The 20,951-nt window shown below is 49.3% G+C and overlaps 7 protein-coding genes across 7 annotated transcripts; 2 read left to right on the forward strand and 5 right to left on the reverse strand.

The window, feature by feature from the left end:
• Positions 1–441: 441 nt before the first annotated feature.
• On the forward strand, positions 442–3,718 carry BDW70DRAFT_170429 (cytochrome P450; the record flags this gene model as incomplete). The annotated part of the gene is made up of 6 exons (XM_073742929.1): positions 442–812; positions 906–1,532; positions 2,017–2,077; positions 2,138–2,276; positions 2,329–3,385; positions 3,628–3,718. The coding sequence occupies 6 exons, from the start codon at positions 442–444 to the stop codon at positions 3,716–3,718; spliced, it is 2,346 nt and encodes a 781-aa protein (XP_073593056.1).
• A 1,096-nt stretch (positions 3,719–4,814) lies between these two features.
• BDW70DRAFT_142018 (glycoside hydrolase family 18 protein) lies at positions 4,815–6,356 on the reverse strand. Its single transcript, XM_073737864.1, has 4 exons — positions 6,206–6,356; positions 5,869–6,152; positions 5,793–5,820; positions 4,815–5,735 (listed from the first exon to the last, which is right to left on the reverse strand). The coding sequence occupies exons 1-4, from the start codon at positions 6,286–6,288 to the stop codon at positions 4,955–4,957; spliced, it is 1,176 nt and encodes a 391-aa protein (XP_073593057.1). The 5' UTR covers positions 6,289–6,356; the 3' UTR covers positions 4,815–4,954.
• Positions 6,357–7,531: 1,175 nt separating this feature from the next.
• BDW70DRAFT_162724 (uncharacterized protein) lies at positions 7,532–7,858 on the reverse strand (the record flags this gene model as incomplete). Its single annotated transcript, XM_073741175.1, has 1 exon — positions 7,532–7,858. One exon carries the CDS (start codon positions 7,856–7,858, stop codon positions 7,532–7,534), a length of 327 nt encoding a protein of 108 aa, XP_073593058.1.
• Positions 7,859–12,696: 4,838 nt separating this feature from the next.
• BDW70DRAFT_152607 (uncharacterized protein) lies at positions 12,697–14,465 on the forward strand (the record flags this gene model as incomplete). Its single annotated transcript, XM_073739468.1, has 6 exons — positions 12,697–12,815; positions 12,910–13,181; positions 13,236–13,329; positions 13,449–13,603; positions 13,663–13,937; positions 14,067–14,465. The coding sequence occupies 6 exons, from the start codon at positions 12,697–12,699 to the stop codon at positions 14,463–14,465; spliced, it is 1,314 nt and encodes a 437-aa protein (XP_073593059.1).
• Positions 14,466–14,574: 109 nt separating this feature from the next.
• BDW70DRAFT_162725 (uncharacterized protein) lies at positions 14,575–14,942 on the reverse strand (the record flags this gene model as incomplete). Its single annotated transcript, XM_073741176.1, has 2 exons — positions 14,575–14,745; positions 14,793–14,942. The coding sequence occupies 2 exons, from the start codon at positions 14,940–14,942 to the stop codon at positions 14,575–14,577; spliced, it is 321 nt and encodes a 106-aa protein (XP_073593060.1).
• A 3,330-nt stretch (positions 14,943–18,272) lies between these two features.
• Positions 18,273–18,528, reverse strand: BDW70DRAFT_142022 (uncharacterized protein). The gene has a single exon (XM_073737865.1). It carries the CDS (start codon positions 18,487–18,489, stop codon positions 18,331–18,333), a length of 159 nt encoding a protein of 52 aa, XP_073593061.1. The 5' UTR covers positions 18,490–18,528; the 3' UTR covers positions 18,273–18,330.
• On the reverse strand, positions 18,497–20,780 carry BDW70DRAFT_98487 (SET domain-containing protein). The gene is made up of 7 exons (XM_073745344.1): positions 20,546–20,780; positions 20,423–20,497; positions 20,007–20,363; positions 19,913–19,957; positions 19,618–19,844; positions 18,987–19,548; positions 18,497–18,931 (listed from the first exon to the last, which is right to left on the reverse strand). The coding sequence occupies exons 1-7, from the start codon at positions 20,732–20,734 to the stop codon at positions 18,590–18,592; spliced, it is 1,797 nt and encodes a 598-aa protein (XP_073593062.1). The 5' UTR covers positions 20,735–20,780; the 3' UTR covers positions 18,497–18,589.
• Between the last annotated feature and the right edge of the window lie 171 nt (positions 20,781–20,951).

Here is a 20,951-nt window from a genome sequence, read left to right on the forward strand (position 1 = left end):
TGGGTGAATGAAATGTATGGAATAGTAAAACTATAGAAAATTGGCAATTACGGTGTGGTTGGAAATTACGGTGTGGCTCACCCACAGCGGGAAGCGGTGTGGGTGGAGCTGGAAGTCACAGATAGGGCGGGCCGTGGCAATGGTTATAGGATGCCATGACGGGAATGAAGACGGAAGACCAAAAGTCTAGACCATAGTCTCAGTATTGAAATGGGATCCGAGTAGAGTCGTACCTGGGAGTGGGTAGGTGGACATTCCGCAAGCGGATAGCCGGAAGCGGATGCCCTACTCAGCCCTAACTCATTCCATCACCACCAAAATGGCCCCCTTTGCACGTCTCTAGACCTCAACACGGATTATTTATCGATGATCTCACCACCTCACTAGTTAAGTTCTCCGCTGCGCGTTGTCGCGTGCCGCAGTGCAATCCAGCATCACACCATGATCGCTATCGCGCACCCCCGCCGCCGCCTCCTCTTAACCCTCGCCCTTGTCTCGATCTTCGGAATTCTTCACCTGAGCCTCAGCTTCTTAACCTTGGCCTCCTCACCATGGGCCCCGTCAAGGGCGGACCTCACAGCATCAATCAAGGCTCGCCGTATAACAAAAGCCTCGATGCTCTATGGACCCCGCAACGTAATCTACGAACGCGCACTGCAGACCCACCGCCGCCATGCCCAGAAATGGGGGTATGGGATGGAAGTCCTCCAATATAAGATTGCGATAGGGTACTGGAATAAGCCGAGTTACTTGCTTGCGCTGGTGATAAGGGAGCTGAGCAGGCCCGTCAACGATCGGGTCGAATGGTTGATGTACGTATGGTTTCTGCAGTCCCCTGGTCATTGCGCTCCACCCCTCATAGTGTGATGGGAAACGCTGATGAGTTGATTCGATCGCGGGTACAGGTGGGTGGACGCCGACTCGATAATCATCAATTCCCTCATACCGCTAGAGCTGTTCCTCCCCCCGTCAACCTTAGATGGGATCCACATGGTCGCGTCCAAGGACCACAAGGGTCTCAACACAGGGATCTTCTTTCTCAGGGTCCACGAATGGAGTGTCAGATTTCTCATAGAGACACTTGCCTACCCGATTTACAACCCCGGCGTCGATCTAGACCTGCAGGTTGACCAAACCGCCATGGAGAAAGTTCTTAACCAGTCCTCATATCGTGAGGGCGCGACGTATCTCCCGCGGACGTGGATCAACACGTACGAGTGGGCTCATGCGTACGAGGGGCAACGGGGGAACATGTTGGTGCATTTCCCGGGGCTTGGGGAGAAACGCTGGGAGCATATGGAGACTTGGTTGGATCTGGTCGAGAGGGGGGTAGGGGGTTGGGAGGTTCCGGTGCAGGAGACTTGGTACTTGGAGGAGGCGGAGAGGTTTTGGAAGCGGGTCCAGGAGGCAAGGCATATTATTGGAGAGTACGAGAGGAAGAAAGAGCTGAGAAAGAAACTAGGGTCGGATCAACGGGGCAGGGACGAGGAATCAGAAACGGACAGACTTGTCGGAGAGTTGAGCAGGGCCCTGTATGAGGAGCCGTTTGAAGGAGAGGCGTTGCAGCAAAGGATTGAGAAGCTCCGTCGATTTTCCGATAGCGCATGAAAGATCTTCGAGATAGATCCATACGGAGATTTGCAAAAGCCATGCAGTGGCAAAGTATATGGTGTAAGGGCAGTCTGACAATGACCCGATAACCCGATTCCGGGCTTCCGGCTCCATACGCTGGGTAATGATGATAGTGCTAGAAGACCGTAACCCAGATGGGCAGCCTAACGACCACCTAGTAAGCCCCATTCGAGCGCAGTGATTCGGCCTGTGCTTGCAGCCCCTTGACGTGGCAAGAGACAGGGTGGTATCGTCCAACCGAATCCGGCGATTGACATCAATACTCGGTGTAACAGCCTCCGGCGATTTTCGTTATATATCTTAAGCTGATACCTGGGACCAAGGTACTTTCCCCAGCTCAAAGGCCTCTTCAGACCACGTTCTTAAGATGCAGCCTGGCCTCAGCTTCCTCGTGGGCAACTGGCCCTCCGTCGTAGTCCTCCTCGGCTTTGCCTACTTCCTCACGGTCCGTAAACCATCAATCTATCTACCGGCTCCCAAGAACATATCTAACTCATCTAAACAGTTAGCCTACGGGGTCCGCAAGAACCCCCTCTCTTCCCTCCCGGGCCCCCAGTTGACAAAATGGACCGATCTGCTGCTGAAGTACTATACCGTCACTGGGCAGCGTCCGCGCTACGTGCATGCCCTACATCAGAAATACGGTAATCCTTTATCCCTCTTTTTGAGAAGAGAATAAGATGATTAACATGACAGGCCCCGTCGTGCGCATCTCCCCTTCCATCGTCGACATCAGCGACGTTTCCGCCAGCCGCGATATCCACCGCATTGCAAGCCCCTTTCTCAAGGCCCCCTTTTACAAGATGCTCGTGCGCAAAGATGGTGAGAGTCTTTTCTCAACCACTGACCCGGAGTACCACCGTCGGCACCGGCGTCTCCTTTCCTCACCCCTCTCAGACACGAATTTGCGCACCGTCGAGCCACTCGTGAAAGCCCGGATCCGACTGGCCATCAGCCGGATTCGAGAAGAGGCGCTCTCCCCGCGCGGAGTTGCAGACATCTACAAGTGGTTCTTCTTCATGGCAACCGACATCATCGGCGAACTGAGCTTCGGCGACTCCTTTCGTATGCTCGAGATCGGAAAGAAGAACCAGTATATTTCAGACCTGGAGACTGTCGCGAAGATCGGTGGGTTCCGAGCTAACTTCCCCTGGATTATCTCACTTGGCCAGGTTCTGCCGCTGAGTATCTTCAGGGAGGTCGTCGTGAGCACGGACAGAATCCTGGAGTATGCGAACCAGTCGGTGGAGCGGTATAAGCGGCATCTGGCAATGAATCCCGATCAGCCGAAGCCAACTCTGTTCACCAAACTTTATGATGCATCGCTTCACAAGGAAGGGGATGGGGAGTGCCTGAGCGATCGCGAGATCAGGAATGACGCGCAGAGCTTTATCGTGGCTGGAAGTGACACGACGGCGAATACGCTGACGTACCTCGTCTGGTCTGTTCTGAAGGACAGGTCTATCCAGGAGAAACTTGTGGAAGAGCTGGATGTCTTGGTCAAGACGCTGAACGTCGAGCAAGGAATCACCGAGGAAGAACTCTCTGACGTCCACCTCCGAGAGCTGCCATACATGAACCAGGTGATCAACGAGGCACTGCGACTGTATCCCGCTGTACCGTCGGGATTGCCGCGAGTTGTGCCTGACAAGGGAAGTACTCTTGCTGGACACTGGCTTCCGGGTGGTACGACAGTGACGACGCAATTGTACTCGCTGCATCGGAATGAGGAGATCTTTGAGGAGCCGGAAAGGTACCCCATTTCCCCTCCTTCTTTTGCGGCCAAGGACGCAGTAAGCTGACAAGGACAGATTCGACCCCTCTCGCTGGGAAAATCCTACCAAAGCCATGAAAGACGCCTTCATGCCGTTTGGGGCCGGGTCGCGAAGTACGTACTTATCCGAGCCCGATTCTTCTTCTTTCCCTTCTTTTCAGTTTCACCCCTTCCCTGTTCCTTTTCCTTTACTAAATACGCTAATTTGGGAGTTGAAACAGACTGCATTGGACTGCATCTGGCAAAGGTGGAACTGCGTCTTGCGACGGCATACTTCTTCCGCTCGTTCCCGAGGGCCAGGATATCGGCTAGAGAAGACATGAGCGATAGCGATATGGAGATGATGCTGTACTTCCTGCTCTCACCTAAGGGGAAGAGATGCTTGGTGGAAGTGATTTAGTCTAATGGCTGCAGCTGCATGGGGAATAGGGTGGTGGTTTAATTAGGGCTAGATCGGTAGGAAGATATCATTGGCTGATTTCAGGCGTCTTTTGGTGCACGTTGCCCAACAACTGAGGAAGAATGGTCAAGCACATATAATGAAAGGAGTTATGATGCGCTCTTTTGTTTGGGCAGCTTACTCTTCTAGAATGAGCATCCATTGGTCTTTCGTTATCAATACCTCCACCAAGGATTATTCCCATACGGAGTCTTGACGAAGAGCCTCCGACCTGTTCTTAATCTTTCGGTTCATCTGCGGGCCCGCGGCCGCAGAATTGAGCCGAGCCCGAGACCGAGTGCGAGTCTAGCCAAGATATCCCTGTAGATTGGGGAGGTATAGTAATGGCTAATATAATGTTACGGTCTGCTTTTCCGCTGTCATCCCCAATGTCTGGCTTCACTGTCAGTATCCGCTGATCATGGAGCTGTCTGGAGCCGGTGAGTGAGTCTGTATCCAGAGTGATGACGCTTATACCCAGAATTTGACTTGAGCTGCCGGAACGCTCCGTTGGGTGCCGCTCGTTGTAGGTCCATCACCTACCCCGCTACCCTGGCTAGGTGTGCCAGGAATGGTTCTGGCAAACCCGCTCCTATCCGGTTCTGGGTCCCCGATACCTCTGTATCAGTTAGGCCTACAGCCATTTTACTGGACACTGCGATCCGAGCCCGATATTTGGGGGAAAATAGCATGGCATACATGCCACTAGCGACTCATGGGCCATCACCTCTTCAGACGGGGCCCGCCCCAAGATTCACCTGATTTACTGGGTCCACTAAGTATAAGAACCTAGAGGCTGTGTGATCCGTGCCTGAAGGATTGAGGGTCGATGTGCAATGGCTTGGGATCACGTTGGGCTTTGACTGAGAACTTAAGCGACGGATAAAAGGTGACTGTAAGAATGTGAATTTAGAAACCGAATCAGGTTAGAAATACTGTATCATAAATGCGATCTGTCTGGTATAATCTCATCTGTCCCGCAGACATAATGGCCTAGTAATGCTTTTGAAGTTGGGCGTTCTCGGCATTCCCCCTTGTCCCGTCAAGGTCGTATAGTGAGGAGGCTTGCTCGAATAGCAACCTTCTACGCACTGCGCCTTGAAGAGGAGTCATAATTCATCTTTCCTGCTTGTACGTAGCTTGCCGCTGGGCGCCGCCGAAAAGTCCCTTAGGCCAGCAGTCGTTGCCATGAGGTGCACAAACTCAGGAGCATCCTCACCCAAGCCCCAAGCAAACACGCCACCGAGCTTTCTCTTCTCCAAAATAGCCGGGAACTTTCTTGTAATAGCATCTGCTGTGTCCCACGACCAGAAGATATTTTCATCCGAGTCCCAGAAGTAATAGCCGCCGCCAACAGGATCATATTCACCACTTGTTTTGGCCTTCTCGAAACTCGCGGCCAGCTCTTCGGGAACTCGATCATTCCATGAGAACGCGCCTGCCTGTCCAAGATCCGCACCGGTATCCGGGTCCTCCATTAGAGCAGTCGGACATCCAATTGGCTGTTTTGCGCACTGTTCGCCTGGCACGGTCTTGAACCATTTAACGTAGTACGCGAGGCCGAGGTTGAGCTTTTCAGGCGGTATGCCGGCCTCTAGATATGCATCTATTGATTCTAGGGACAGCTGTAAGCCAGTGTGATGTTTTGTTACAGTGTCTCGTCTGTTCATGAGATCGTACGTCATCACGTTGAGGAAATCAACTGAGGCGCTGATAGAGGGTATAGTCTCCTTTGTGAAAGCCAACATGTCTCGTGGAAGACCTGGAACGGCGGCGGTTATCAGTTTGTCCGGGATGGCAGCTCGTATCTCTGCTAGAAGTTGGGGGTATGCTGCGGTTTCCCAGAATTTTTCAGAGTTGGGGATTTGTTTGTAGTCTTCGCCGTTGCCTCTATAATTTTAGCGTTTAATATCAAGCCGCTCCAGGCGATAGACAGGAAAATCATACCCGGGATACTCCCAGTCAATATCCACTCCTGCCGATCGTCAGTAGGCGAATACGCCGGTGATGGAATTATTCTTACCGTCCGCCCCGGTATCGTCCACCATCCGCCTAATGTTCTCCGCAAAGAGCTTCCGGCTCTCGTCCGTCCGAGCAGCCGTGGAAAATCCCTGCGTGTCGCCCCATCCACCGATGGAGATGAGAATTGATGTTCCCTTGGGGAATTTGGTACGGACAGCATCAACTGTGGTGAAGAGAGGCCAGCTCGAGGTTGAGTTCCTATTGAAGATTGACGATTGCATGAAAGCGAGGGCAACGTGCGTCACATCTGAGACGAGGGATTGTTCAGGGACCACGTTGTGCTGCCTTGCTCTAGGTTAGCTTGAGCAGAGCAGATATCAAAATGATGGCCAACTCACCCTGTAAGATACATAATCAGCTTGGTAGCGTGTGTGCCCTGTGAAAGGGCGAGAATGAATAAGGCTAGACTCTTAATCAGCATCACGTGATTATTTGGCCAGTTATATAGATGTTTTTTCTTAAGAAAAGAGTTTTGGAACGCGACTTTCGAAGGTTTATTCAATTGTTGCTGAGCGGAAAGGTGGTGTCGAGGATGCTGAGGGGGTCCTGTAACACGAGCCAAGATAGGTCACATGACTTGTTATATATATATTTTCTGCAGTCGGACGGGCTTCGCTCCTGCGTTTGTCCATCAGAAATAAAAGAATTGAGCAACATTCGTGTCTCTATCTACCACGTTCCTTTTAGCCGAGTGCTTTTGTTAGCCCACAGCGTCGTTCTTGCGAGAGCGACCCGCCACGGATCAGCCTTTCTTAAAGGCCTTGAGAATCTACTAGGGACGTTGAAAGCAAGAGGGGATGCTATGGCAGCCACTGACATTCCCGAATAGTCTTGAACGAGGTACTTATGCTACTTCGAGCAGATATCCTGTAATGAGCAGCGCGGTATCAGCACATGGGGTTTGTCCATTTCTATCTTCCCGAAGCTCTGGAGGAGTCTTAATGATGCTGGCTCGGCTAGCAGGCTGCTGTATCGTATAGGTGAGAAAGCAAGGATCTAGAATCCGAAAGTCTGACGTTGGGATGGCGATGACTATCCAAGAGCCATTGTCGGATTAGCCCCAAGTCCTAGCCAGATGCGGCACTGGGATAGCTATGGTATGTAGCCAGAGCTCGAGACATAACAAAGCTTATCATAATGGTGTACACAACACGGGCTTTATATGTATCATTGGTTACCTTCTCCTATATATGACTATAGCATATATAGGCATTGTCGGTATCCTCAGCTTCGATATTGTTGCCCTCCAAATTTTCCTCGCTCCCTACTCATTGTTTAGCACTCCGAGTACTTCAGAATAATATTTGAAATAATATACCTATTACCTTATTATCATTTGCAGGTATTCCTCTAATAGAATTCTTTGCTAAAATTAATTAGTTTAACTACTGACTTCGTTCCAGAATCGACTAGCAGTGTTTTATTTCAGTCCAAGTCCCTCCTAGAGTACCTATATAGTCCAAGACAAGTTGTCGATTAACGAGCGGCAGACAGAGTCAAACATATGATTCCCAGCAAAGAAAGTGGCGAGAAACACAGCATGGATAAAGCTACCTCACCTAAACCTCTAACTCTCCCGAACGGGGAAAGGGCTGGGCTGGGCTTTAGGTTCTCAGGGTACCTGTGACCACTTCACCTAAGCCTAAGCGCCTCTAAGTAGATACCTAGACGGAGGAACCCCGGTGCTTTGCCAAGTTATTAGCAAAGCCCTTCAGCTTCGTGGAGGCGTCTTCGCCAGGAGCGAGCTGTATTCCGAGAGCATCTAACACAGCGCGCGCTTCGTCATCGGTAAGCGCTGCATCATCGGCTGTCTCTACGGCGGCCCTCACTTGAGCATAGCTGTTCGCGACGGCGACGGCGTCGCGGAGACTCGGACGGAAGGCGGAGGCGTTGGAATCCGAGCCATTGACTGCGGAGGAGGTTGAGCCGTTCAGTCCGTTTGTTCCGGAATAGGATTTGAAGTCGGAAGTGGATTTGTCCTTTGAAGGCATGTCTGTGGGTGTCGGTACGGTTGCCTGGCCAGCCTAGTGTTTTGTAAGTGGATGGTGATGGATACCAAGTGAATGAAGTACCTTGATGAAGTGAGAAGAGGTGGATTGGGTTTGACCTTTTTGAAGTCTTTTTATATTCGTCATGGGTCCAGAAACTTCTGGGACTCTTTGTTAGATCTTTATGTTACTTTGTTGAGGATCGAGGTATTTAGGGTTGTGGTTTCGGCATACTGTCGGGTGATGTGCCAGGTACAATGCTCTTTAATGTGTTTAGTGTTTTGTCTCTTTATGTTCTCGAACTACAGTATTGGGACAGTCAATGCCTCTAATAAAATTTGAATGTTGCTTTCTTCATTTCATCTTTCGTTCCATTATCCGAAAACCTTCTACGCTTTGATCAAGCAGGCTGTACGGGTGTTCTTGCGGGGTGTTTCCAGGCCAAAGAACTAAGAGACAACTGGCACCTGTCAGCAAGCATATTCAGTACAACCTCGCACGTGCTTTCAGCTCCTGGTCTAGCTTTCACCAGTCCTTGAGGCAGGAGAAATAGATGCGTTTCAACTTGCGCCAACGAGGTAATCCTTGCAGCTAGTAGAATCTTACAGCGCAAGCACTGAGTTCATCCGGAGTCGGTTAGTATTGGCTGAGATTGGATATTGGCTCCATTTCCATATCTGCCAATAATCATAGTTCATTACATCCGAAGATACTAATGAAAGAAGGGAAGCAGGTAGTGCACCATTCAACCAGCGCAAAGCAAAGCAAAGACTAATCACATGCAACAGCACAGCAGCAACTCAACCACACCTATCCCATGACCCGTATTCACATTGCAAGAGCCTCGTGTAGGATCATAAACAGGCTCTTTCTCGGGACGCTCGGGCAAGCTGTCGATTAGATTCATGGGGGTTGGGGGATTTCAGGGTTGTGCAATCCGTCTAAGTACCAAGGGCATAGCTAAATCTCGACAATATCCCGTATCGCCCTTTTGCGTGGAGTGTCACGGGCGTAGGAAGTATTGTTTTCAACTAGCTGTCCTGTATTCACGAATATCACAAGCTTAGAGAAACAAATAAAAGACAGAAACATGAACCCTCTCTCCTCCCTTTTATCCACTTTTCTGGACATACGTCAACACTTTTTGACTTTTCCGTACCTTGGTTCAGACAGATGTAACCTTGTTTAGACCTTTGGTTGAGGGCATTGCCGATAACCAAGACCCAGGCCATAGCCTGTGACATGGAGTGCATTGTGTAGGTCATAACCTCCTCGACAATTTTTATAGTTATGGTAGTCTTGTAAGGTTTCTTTCTGAGAGTTCAATATGTCCTTTTATTGTGGAACGTTTGGATAGGCTGCACACCTTGTTGGGGACTATGCAATATTAGCAGCGAGAGAGATATTAGTGAATGATCCAGCAACAGTTGTGCGTTAACTGGGATTTTTGATGGAAATGGGGTAGCGACAGTGCGGCCGACTTATGTGTTGCGGGAAGTCTTTTGTGATGACTTGGTCCAGTGTTTTGAAATGCTAGACCCTTTCCTGAATTGCTGGAAGGCCAGAGCCACTCATCGCGTTTCCTAGTGGCTGGGTAGTTGAGGACGTCACTTACTTTCCACATCTGCTTTTGCCGTACTTATGCTTGCCAGTTCCTCATGAACAGCTTCAGCTTGGCACATTGAGAGCCGAGCGGTATCTTGCATGTCCATATAGCTGATAACTGCTGTACTGGGATACATTAGCATATCGCAATAAAAGTTTCGGGCGGTAAGAAGGGGTGATTGAGGCGGGACGTGTAATTTGTCCCTGGTAAAACAACCCCTGCCGCAACATCCGGTTGGTGTGTGGTGGTCGATCGCGCTAGAAATAGTATAGAATTGTCAGCCAAATATAAGGTGATGGGTAAAACGGCAGAACCCAGACCATTTAGGCTCTGGCGCGGGCTGTTGCTGCTGGCACTAAGTATAGCCGAAGACTACGATTGGAGAATCCTGCGTATTTAAACTGTTGTGGACGCTCAATGGGGAAAGGGCAGAAGGAGGCTGTATCAACTACACGAACGTAGCCTACTAAGGATCGGACGTCATATGACGATTGATTCTCTCTATCATGATGACGATAGATAATCTGCAATCTCTCTTGATACATCTCGATGCAATACATGGAGGGGTCAGATCAAGGGTCAGAGATTAGGCCGCTTATATCACGTGGCGTAAGCCAAAAGGGGCTCATCGTGTACACCAGACGATGAAGTTCACATGATATTTCCGTATCAGAAACCATGACCTGCAGGTGTCCCACCCGACGGGCCGGACCGCCCGCTTCGTGGGGCTTCGGCACTGCAGGACTCTAGACTCCAGTCATTTCGCATGGGACTAGAACTCGTATTAGAATCCGGCTATTACTCAAGAAGATATGTAAGTGGATAGACAAGATGTAAGTCAGATAGCTACAGAAGTATCTGCATTTCCAGCAAAACTTCATCGCTTCCGGGTTATATGCTCGTCACTTGAATACGAATCTTTCTGTTCTACCAGCGCCAGAAGCATGATCAAGGTCCAGTCAATTAAAGCTTTCTTGGGAAGGCAGAAAATAGCCCGGTACAAACCAGTATAGTGCATCAACAATTTCAAGACTTCTTCGATGGTGAGGGCACAGCGCGATAGCACTGAAACCGAACATTGACTTCCTTTCCCGAATCCTTTGACAGGCCATGTTTTCAGGTCTCCAGGATACCGAACGGCATGAAATATGTCTCAGAAAACTGTGATGCTTCGTTTGGCGCCCGCATCAATTTCCGATGGCTGTATGAACTACGAGATGTCTATAGCAAGACGGTTTCCACCGATACGTTATCATTCTCTGCTGAGTTTGAGCGTCAATACCACAACCTGATTTACTAACAACTTGATGCAGCATGCAATTAGCTGCAGTGGTGTCGGGAGTCCTGGCAAGGGCTCGCGAAAGCATTGCCACCAGCCACTAATAACCCTGCGTGGCCCCTCACTCTACAATGACTGAAACTGGAGTCCAAACAGTCATGGTTTACTCATTTGGAATTTGCCAGAAAAGTGGAGGCGGTGGTCGATAATCAATCACGCGAAACCGACATTTATCTGGACGGTTGCTGAGAAACGGAAAGTGTTCATAGAACTGATTGATATTGGATTTCAACTCAAGAATGTCCCCCTGAAGAAGTCAAGAAGGAGGCTTTTAAGGCTAATATATTGGTACTAGAGCTCTCTCATACACTACGAGGTACTGTACCTACTCTGGGCTGGCTGTTCGGGTTATGCTGTTAGTTTGGGTTCTCGGTTCTTCAGCGTCCGGCATCTGAATTGTGCTACTTCAGGCGTCGCACCTACGAATCGCATTTTCGAGTCTCTAGCTCAAAATTCTCCAAATTCAACATCCGATGAACAATGAGATCCGTTCGAATGACATTTTCTTGGCACCCAGGCGAAGATGACAGATTATGCTCTTTCTTCTTGATTTAAATGATGGCGGAACCCGCTGCTTCCCAGCCGATTTACAGACGATATACTAGAGTGAACACGTAAAGCTTGGTTCGAGCCTGTTTCGAGGTGAGCTTTTTTTATCCATTACACCCCGTGCAGTCTTCACATTTCCAAGGTCTTTGTTAAGAAATACAGCTGGGTAAAACTTTTTAATCTTACTCTCTTCATTTGGTACCTGGCTTACCGAGTCATCGTGGTGCTCATGAACTACTTACACCAAAGACCGGGCAGCCCCCTTGTTCTCGAAGAATCGTGCAGCTTTTTATCAGTGGATGTGTCTACTTCAGGTCCGCCTGCCAGGCCAGAGGCTTCTAACCGGTCAGCAGCTCCCCGTAGAGGCCATGATAAAGTTCTGGAAACAGGTGAGCCCCAACTTAATTGACGGCCGCCAGCGCCAAATCCGATCTACCAGGAATTCGCTGACTTGACCAGAGTGGCCGGTGAGGCCACTCTAGAAGGACACTCCGAAGCACAATTCTTCCCGTTATTCTAGGCAGCCCTCAATACCAGAACGGGAATTCATGACATTCTCTCCATTGAGGGAACAGTGCCTGATGCCCGACGACAGGAATTCCATTTTGGCAGAGATTGCGACTGCGTTAGTATTCGGCGACTACTTGGGCAATTCAGCTACTCCGGCACATAGTGGCCCCAAACACTGATTGACTGCACTGCTGTTGCTAGGAAATTCAATGAAGGTGGTGGAAGTGTATCCGTACCCGAATTAACCCGGACTTGGGATGTGTCGCTACAGCCGTATGCTTATAGAGATTCGGAACAACAGTCACACCGCAAAATTGGCAGAAGAAAACTGAGGTATTGACGTTGAAGGGTTGCTTTGAAGTCTCAATAGCGTCCCTGTTATATCTTATTGAAGGAATTTGTGTGGAACTCAACCTAAGCTACGCCAATTGCCTCCCATACTACCCTTAGAGGGGGACACCATAGTACGATTAGCACAATTCTTTAAATGGTTAGTTTAGCCGGTCAAGGTCATCCCTGACGTTCCTTCCCATGGCGAGTGCAACGTTGGTCAAGGCATAATCTAACATTTGGTACAGTTCTCGCCTCTGTTCACCCTTATATGACATTTTCCGGCGTTAGGATTTTTTCTCTTCCGCGTCCTCTCCGCCACGCACCACTCGAGATCTATTTCGTTCGGCATCTCTACCCTTTCACTTAAGGAAACCAGACCAGTTCAAATCGACATCATTTGGGTCTCCGGTTCACTGTTAATACCCAGATTAACCTTATGTCCTTTGCTAGCAGCATTGCAGCAGTTTGAACCATATGCGGAGGTTTCATGTGTTTCGATAGATCATGCGGAAGTTGCCGCTCTTTCGTTCGTTGCATCGCCCTATTCACTCAAGGCTGGCTCTGAGCCGCGACTTCCAGAAAACAGAACGTAGAAGGGGTCCGATGATGAGTGATACTAGTCTGTCTAACCTCCACTTTATATATGCTATGCTCTATGGCCACAAGAACTGATGCATTGTAGATAAATGAAAAGTTCGCCCAGGACGACTTGTTTAGATATACCTCTGGCCGATGGCTGATTAATAAGGAACATCAACTTAAGCAACGTTATGTGAAATTTACCATCGATAATCTTTGCTCTCAAGCTTCCTCCCTCTTTGGCCCGGAAACAAAGTGCGTCCGCATTGTCAAATTGGAAGGAAACTTCAACAAGGCCTTTTTACTCACAATTGACGACGGCAATGAGGTTATAGCAAAAATTCCTTGTGCGAATGCTGGGATGGCGTTTTTAACAACGGCTTCTGAAGTAGCGACGTTGAAGTTTTTTTGTATGTTTTCAAGTCCCACCTGTTCACAACATGCTTAATATCCTGACTGCCTAGTACAGTCCCATTTAACAATTCGAGTTCCGGAAGTGTATGCCTGGAGTTCCGATTCTACAAACCCAGTCGACGCAGAATATATCATCGGGAGAAGGTCCGCGGTACCGCACTCGCAGAAAGATGGGGGACAATGAACTAACTCTCTGGAACGCTATAGAATAATCGACGGAATCGTGAAGATGGAGACGGAGCTTGAGAGCCTGAAATTACCAGCATATGGAAGCCCTTTCTGCGGAATTCTTTGCCAGTTGAGTATTCACGTTATACTCTTCCGTCGGATTTGGACCCGAATGGCGTATTTTGCATCGGACCTTCATGCAGCCGAGCTGTATGTCATAAGACTTCTATTCAGTCAGATGTTGGGCCGTGTAAATTTTACAGACTGACTTCAATAAAAATTTGAAATTCTGGTTTCTGACAATGTTAGGGAACTCGATCTTGGATTCCGCGCTGTCTATGCCGCGCCGAAAATTAGCACGAGCTGCAGCCAACAGGGGAGAGGTCCAGCGCCATCTAAATCGATCTAGTGATAGTCAGTCCGTCGATGAATACTGTGATCTCCTACGAGAAGCAGTATTGGTTCTGCCCGTCCTATCACGCGATCTGCGAGTGTTGAAAGTAGCAAATTCAGTCATTTGGCATACTGATTTGCACCTCGGAAATATTTATGTGTCATCTGATGATCCAACAACGATTGAGGGCGTGATTGACTGGCAGTCAGCGCAGGCAGCTCCCCTATTTATACAGGCACAGTTTCCTGAGTTCCTACAGCCACCCAAGAACTAAAACGTTGGAACTGAAATTCCCACTTTACCGGAAAATTTTGAAGAGCTAGATCCGAATCGGAAGGAGAAGGTTGCTGAGGGACAGACATTAGCGGCCCAGTCTAAATATTACGAGATGTCGTGCCTTGCATACAACAAGTCTATCTACGACGCAATGAAGCTGGATCGACGACTGTGGGAGCCCTTTACTTGTTGTCAGCTCTTCTCCAATGGCTCCATGGTTCCACTATGGAACTCCTTGGCACGCCTTTTTCACGACTGGAAAAATTTGAGGCTTCCAGGATGCTGTCCATTTGAGCTTACTGAAAACGATCTTCAAAGGCATAGCGAACAGGTCCAACAATATGAAGACACGGTATATTTATGGGATATTGTTAAGAGCCAACTCCGCACGGATGACAGCGGCTGGATCCCATCGGGCAATGGGAATCGACAAAACAGATGATGAAATAGCTCTTTGATATGTATCTGGAGACCATGAGGGAAGAACTGTCACCAGAAGCAGCCTTAAGACTCTGGCCTTTTCCTCCAGGATATACCTGAGCTCCATTCATTCAGATCTTCTTCTTAGCTTGTTCAACCAACTGTTCCACGACACGCTTTCCTTCCTCCTCTCGTTCATTCTCCGCGCGGAGCATTTCTGTTCGCCTGTGCCGTTGCGAGCTTTCCTTGTGGGTTTTTTCGGAGCCAGTCTTAAGTCCCTCACTTTTCGCCTGACTATTCACCTGAAGATACACGTTATAGTATCCTGGCTTATCCTTTACCTCCTCACCATATCAATTCGACACCGGTACTCTGCGTCGTTCTTGCTAGTTCTGGATGGTAGGACTCGGTTTCCAGCCGTGACTTCTTTGAATAGCTTGGCGAGCTGTTTTAAATCATTGGTGACTTTGTCGCCGAATTTCTTGAGAGCGCTGGCCATGACTGTCGACGTTACTCAAGCGTGCGTGGCTGAAAGGCATATATAAGCCTAATATGAACTGAAAGTCTCATTATGGGGAACGATAACATACAGTCCTTGGGTGCCTGATAGGCTCAACTATCGTACGGATCGAAGAAGAGTGCAGCTGATGCTTTCAAGGAAGGTATGAAAGCCACAATTTGATGTACCACGGAGAATATTGTGGTTAACGGAGGGGTCAAATAACCTTCACCGTGTGCACTCACTTGGTGAGCAAGAAAGTGTTTCTGGAGGAGAGTGGTTAGTAACTCCATAAAGAACGAGAAACCTGAAGACAAGAATTATAGCCAAAGGGGAGACCAGTGCTGAACGTTCCTCCAAATGCTCACTTCGGCGGCAACAAGCAGAATCTGTCTCATTGACTACACTCAAGCAAGTATGCGACAGGAACAACCGAAGATTGAGAGTAAGAATATGGAATCAGCCGTAAAGCATAAGCATCCTTGGTCAGAGCCTCGTGAGTGTTTGGACAGTCAGAAGCCGATATAACCCTAAGAACAATCGTCACATAACTATCACCGTGGCACATTGTCCGTTTTTGGGAAGTTTGATAACTAAAAGCTTTCAGATTGGCATATTCGCCGAAGTCTATCTTGCGGATAGAAAGATAATGAGGAAGACATTCGTAGTCGGGAGAGGGAGATATCTAGCTAATTGCTCGTGAGCCAGTCGTTATACAATTATAGGCAAGCATCCCGGGTTGCTGAATATCACTCTCTAAGGAGGCAAGACTATGTGGATATTTGACTACCCTTCTCATGATCTGGCTCCTTGCGCATAAGGAAGGGTCGCTGCAGTCAACAAGCCAAAATGACCTTTCATTGGATGTCTTAAAATAGAGTGGTCTTTTCTGAACCGCCTCTAGTGACGAAACTCTCCTTTTCTGGTGATATACTTCAATGCCGGGGCATGATCTTCTGCTACGCCGATGATGAGGACGTTTCTAGCTGTGGAGTGTATTTCAATTTGCTGCTGACTCCCGAGCAGAATTATCACTAACATCGGTATGTGGCTTCATAAGGGGTGTTCAAATGAATGTTCCGGAACAGTGCCCCGTAGGTACTTCTATATAGCGGTTGCCAAACTTGCCTCGTGGTCCACTTCATAGCCCAATGCGACTACCATGATTAACACTTTGAGGCTCCATCATACTCCTATCCGAATTACTCACAAACGGCCACTTACTGCCAGGAAGCCTGGTACTTTCTCATAAATTGCGCCCAGTTCATGGGTTTTGAGTCCAGTAGCTTGAGGGACTCATCCAAAGATGCTCCCAAGTAGTAGCCGGGGTCCTCAATGAACAGGTGGTGCTCCAAATAATCCTCCGCCATAGAATCCGGCAAGGCGGCTTTGAATTTGTCAGGCATAACCTGGACAAAAACCGCTTGTTTGCCGGAAACTTCTTCAGTAAATATCTTGACCACATCCTCGGTGGTGTAGTAGCCGGATGCAGCGAGAATTTGCTTCCCTCTCAGCTGGTCTGCATGCTTGATAGCAGCCTTCACAAAGAGACCTGGACGACAATCATCAGTAACGGAGCAGGGGGTGGTGAAAGAGAATTGGGAAGTGGACGACTTACCAGTGTCATTTGCAGCACTGAAAAGCGGGAACTTAGCCTTGCTGCCGTTGACCGGGTAGAACAGCCGGTAGGTCTCGTCCTGACCCTTGCGCAACATTTGGGTGTAGTTACTCATGAAGTAACCGGGAAGGACGAATGTTGCATTCAGCCCAGACTGTCGGATATACTTTTCTACTTCAGCCTTGCTGTCGAAGTGCGGCACGTGTGTCAGCCTGCCCTTGGTTGCCAGTCCCCAGAGACCTTCGTCGGTCAGTCTCGGCCGTTGCCCGTAGAATTAAGGTCTCACCTCCTTGCGACGCTCTAGCCTCATCCCCACGTTCGTTGTCATCTCTGTCATTAAACTCCTTTCGGGTGCAATGGCACAACAACACTTGCGCTTACCAAGTCTAAAGTATTTCCGCCTTGCACAAACTAGAACTGCAAAAGGCTGGAGATTAGAGCCAGAGCTACCTCATAGTGATCTAAGTTTAGTTTAGGTTAGGCTGTGGGTTGTGGCTGTGTGGGGCTCTGTGGGTTGTGGTCGTGGGTTGTGTAACTTTTACGTACTTCTATATTGGAGGTCGGAGATTGTAGTGCTACTGTAGTTGATTTTAGCTTATCTCCGACCATAGCGTATGGGCTTTCGAACCTCCAATTCCACAACAGGACAGCACACCCCGAGCTAGCTTCCTTTGAACGCGTGCTCTTCCACCAAGCTTGGCAGGAACAACACTCAGGAGTAGTGGCCTGATTGAACCAGCCGCGCCATCACTTCATCACCGAACAGGCCAAGTCGGCTTGGCCCAGTCGGCCTGGAAAAGTGGACATTGAGCCAATGAGGATCCGCATTGTCGTGACGAGACCCGCGGGTTCGATTCTGTAGGGGCCTTACCATACATTTGCTGCCTAGCATAAGAGGAACTTCATTTACGCGGCTTTCGTGCCGGTTGTGGGACTGTATCTGAGACCGACAATTCTGGTTGCTGGGAATCCACAGTGCTACTTCCAATCTATGACCTGCAAAGAAATCATAGATGAAGTGGGTTGGGATAGGCTTAAAACAGAGGAAAGAAGCCCATGGCAGCAGGTACTGTGCACAACAAGTTCGTGATTGCAGCCTGAGAGAACTTCCAAGGCATTTATCATGATGCTGTACGGTTTGCACGCTGCTTTGGGTCGATCTCAGCATCAGAAACCCAAGGGACATTTTGGTTCCTTGCCTCTGGACTTGTCAACGCACCTACGGCACGATTGACACAATGATGCGGGTGAGACTCAGGTAATAACATATCCCAAGTCAATACATCCTGATCATTACAGCACCTGTTTATTGGAATCGGGGCTGGCCTTGGGTCTACGCAAGAAAATATACTCCACATGATTGCGCAAAGATCCAAATACTCGTAAATATACAGTAGCTTAACATATTTAGTATATATATGTCTAAAGTATAGTACTTCATTTAGGTCATTCTTGGCAACCCAATGTAGCCATGCGACCCGTAAATGAGATCTCAGATAGTCCAAGCCAACCCATTTCTTGGCGGGATGAACAGGGTTCAGTCTAACAGCTACTAATGAGTCTTTTCAGACTAATTGAAAACGTATAAAAGATTGGTTGAGGGCATGATAGTTGCTGGCAACAAATATATATAAGGAAGAATTGGACAAGGTCTGGTAGTAATATATAACTGATCCATGTTAGGGGATAGTATCATGCAGAAGCGCTGTGTGGTGCTGGCAAGCTTGTCACGGCCAGAACATGTGTATATTACTGATCTTAATCAGCAAATTATGTGTCATGTTTCAGGCTAGATTGGGTTAATCTAGCAAGAATTATGCTAGTGCGGATAGCAATAAGATATCCATATCGTATCCGCATGGAGCTGGATGTGGATAAAGATAGCAACTCAGGTATCTGGTATCCGCATGGATACGATACGGGTAGCATTTGCTATTTGATATCCGCGGATATGCCGCAGTCTAATCACCTGTGTACTAGGACATACCGTCCTCAGGCACCACCTAGCCGGTCATGCATTGCAGCATACCTACAGCGTATTCGCCCCCCTGAACCGACAACACGCCTCACCACAGAGACAGCTCTTCTCCAGCTCCCGCCAGTATCCCTCCGAATAGTCCACCGTGATCTCAGTGCTGGCAGGTACACCCCTACTGACAACAATGATCCTCTCCTTTCCCCGCCAATAGAACCGCTGGAACTGGCTATTGGGACGGCACGAGTGGTTGATGAACCGCGTGAAATTGCCCATCTTCCCTTGGAAGATCTGATACGGCCGTGCTTTCGAACCCCCGATCATTACATCTACCCCGGTGATCCCAGATGTGATGAGCCCGGTGAATTCGCCGATGGCGGTGCCGCGGTCGAAGGGCTTTCCAAGATGTGTTAGCACTTGATGCTATGGTTCAGCCGGGGGTAGAACTTACGCAGCGAGCAATCACACCGTTATTCTTCCCGTTTGTCGTGCGAAAGATCTGGACCGGTACTGGCGCGCGGATACCGCCGAATAGGGCTGGAAAACACATGCACTGGTTCTCCTTGATCTCGTCTGACTGTTTCTCATGGCAGATCGGACAAGTATTCTCATCAAGCTCGGGAACTCTGCGGGGATCCGTGTCCCCAAAGACGTCCTTGTCAAGCACGCACTCGTCGATGAATTCGTACTGTAGCCCAGTCGGCAGGTTCAGATGCCTATATGTCTCCCGTAGCGGAAGAGCCGGTCCCTCCGGCATTATAACCCACTCGTGCGGGTGCCCGCGGTAAGCAGGCGGCGTCTCCTGCTGGATCACCTCTAACAGATCCCTCCATCCTGGATGCAGTGTGTCGGCCGCAACCTCCAGACTGGACCGTATATGCCGTAGCCGAGAAAACAATCCCTCGCCGAATTCATTGCGGTACTTACAGAACCTGTACACCCCTGCGCTTGCAAATACAAGCGCTGCCCACCCACCGTAGTCCTTAATTTCTTTGTAACCGCGCCAAATAGCCCTGCAAACACCTGTCAGAATCTCAACCAAAAACCCTACTTAGAGTCGTTGGAATGAGGGCGAGCCATACATCCTGTTCCGCAGGTCCTTTTCCTTCCAGTTGAGCACAACACATGCTTCCCGTATGGCGATCATGCGCGCCTCGGTCCTGGACAAGATTGGCTTTTCGTATTGGAGAACGGCGGTGCGTGCTTCAAACGATTCGACCCAGAACGCCTGCACGATCATTTCAAGTGCACGCGAGGATTGGCTGCGGTTATAGTAGTGGAGACAGAGGCTGTTGACGGATTGAAAAACCTGCGCAGCGTGTCAGATATACTCAGAAAAATAAAATATAAAGGCAAACTCTGGGACCAAATGTGTACCTCCAGACTTGCCCCGGACCGAATGTTGATTGTCGGTTTGATACTCTATTTGCGTCAGCAGACGGGTCCCTGGAAGAAAGATAGGTCGACATACCAAAAATTCCCGGCTTAACTGCACAGACGAATAGATCTGTCTCCATATGCCCGCGATCAGCTTATCGGAGGATGTGGGTTCTAAGACCGGTGGTTCGAGCCCTTGGTCACGTCTTGCGCGCTGGGGAAACCGGGTGTCGCTGTGGACCTGGCGACTGGATTTTGGAGCCGCGTTTTGTGAATCTTCATCCGAAGATTCCCCATTCTGAACGAGACGAAGCTTGATATTACCCGTAGGCGAGTGATTAGGAAGCCGCAGTCCGCTCACGGTCTTGTGCCGTTTGGACGGCCGGAAGCCATGTTCTTCGGGGGCGGAATGAGAGGTATAGTCTGAGCGGGTGGTGTCTGCTTCCTCGTCCTGCGAACATCAGTTTTCATCTACCCCTATGAACACCCATAAAGATGTGCTGGTCCTACCCTCGGGTCAGGAGTATGTGCGGGTGTAAGCGCCTGTAAGGGCACGAGTGTTCCAGTGCGGAGATTGATGCATCCCTAGGTAGACGGTCAGTTGGGCTCGGCTGAACGCGGATTACAACATACCAGCGGGAGAGACCCGGAATGAGAGCCTGACCGGGCATTCGTTGTAATCGACGCGTCTATCCTTAAGAACATGTCCTGTTCGTTACCACTACTACTGCCCTGGATAGCCGAGGCAAGCTGTGCAGGCAAGACCGGGTTGTGCAGAAGGTCGCACAGCTCTGAGACTAGCGGGGGTAAGCTCGAGGCCATGGTGCAAGGCCAGAGCTGTGCTCTATGCGGCAAGCACTTTGCCTGGGTATATTGTGACTCTGGTTATAGATATGCGGAAACTTGAAACTGAGGAGGATGGAGCAATGGGAAAAGACTCCACATTCAAGCCAAGACGATAATCTGCCCGGGCAGCCGAGCTGACTCAGCCCATACTCAGACAGGGTTAGCAATATCAAACTGGCAATCAGCGAGGAAA

The sequence above is a fragment of the Aspergillus foveolatus genome (genome assembly GCF_047715535.1).
Source record: "Aspergillus foveolatus strain CBS 279.81 unplaced genomic scaffold BDW70scaffold_55, whole genome shotgun sequence".
Taxonomy (NCBI): domain Eukaryota; kingdom Fungi; phylum Ascomycota; class Eurotiomycetes; order Eurotiales; family Aspergillaceae; genus Aspergillus; species Aspergillus foveolatus.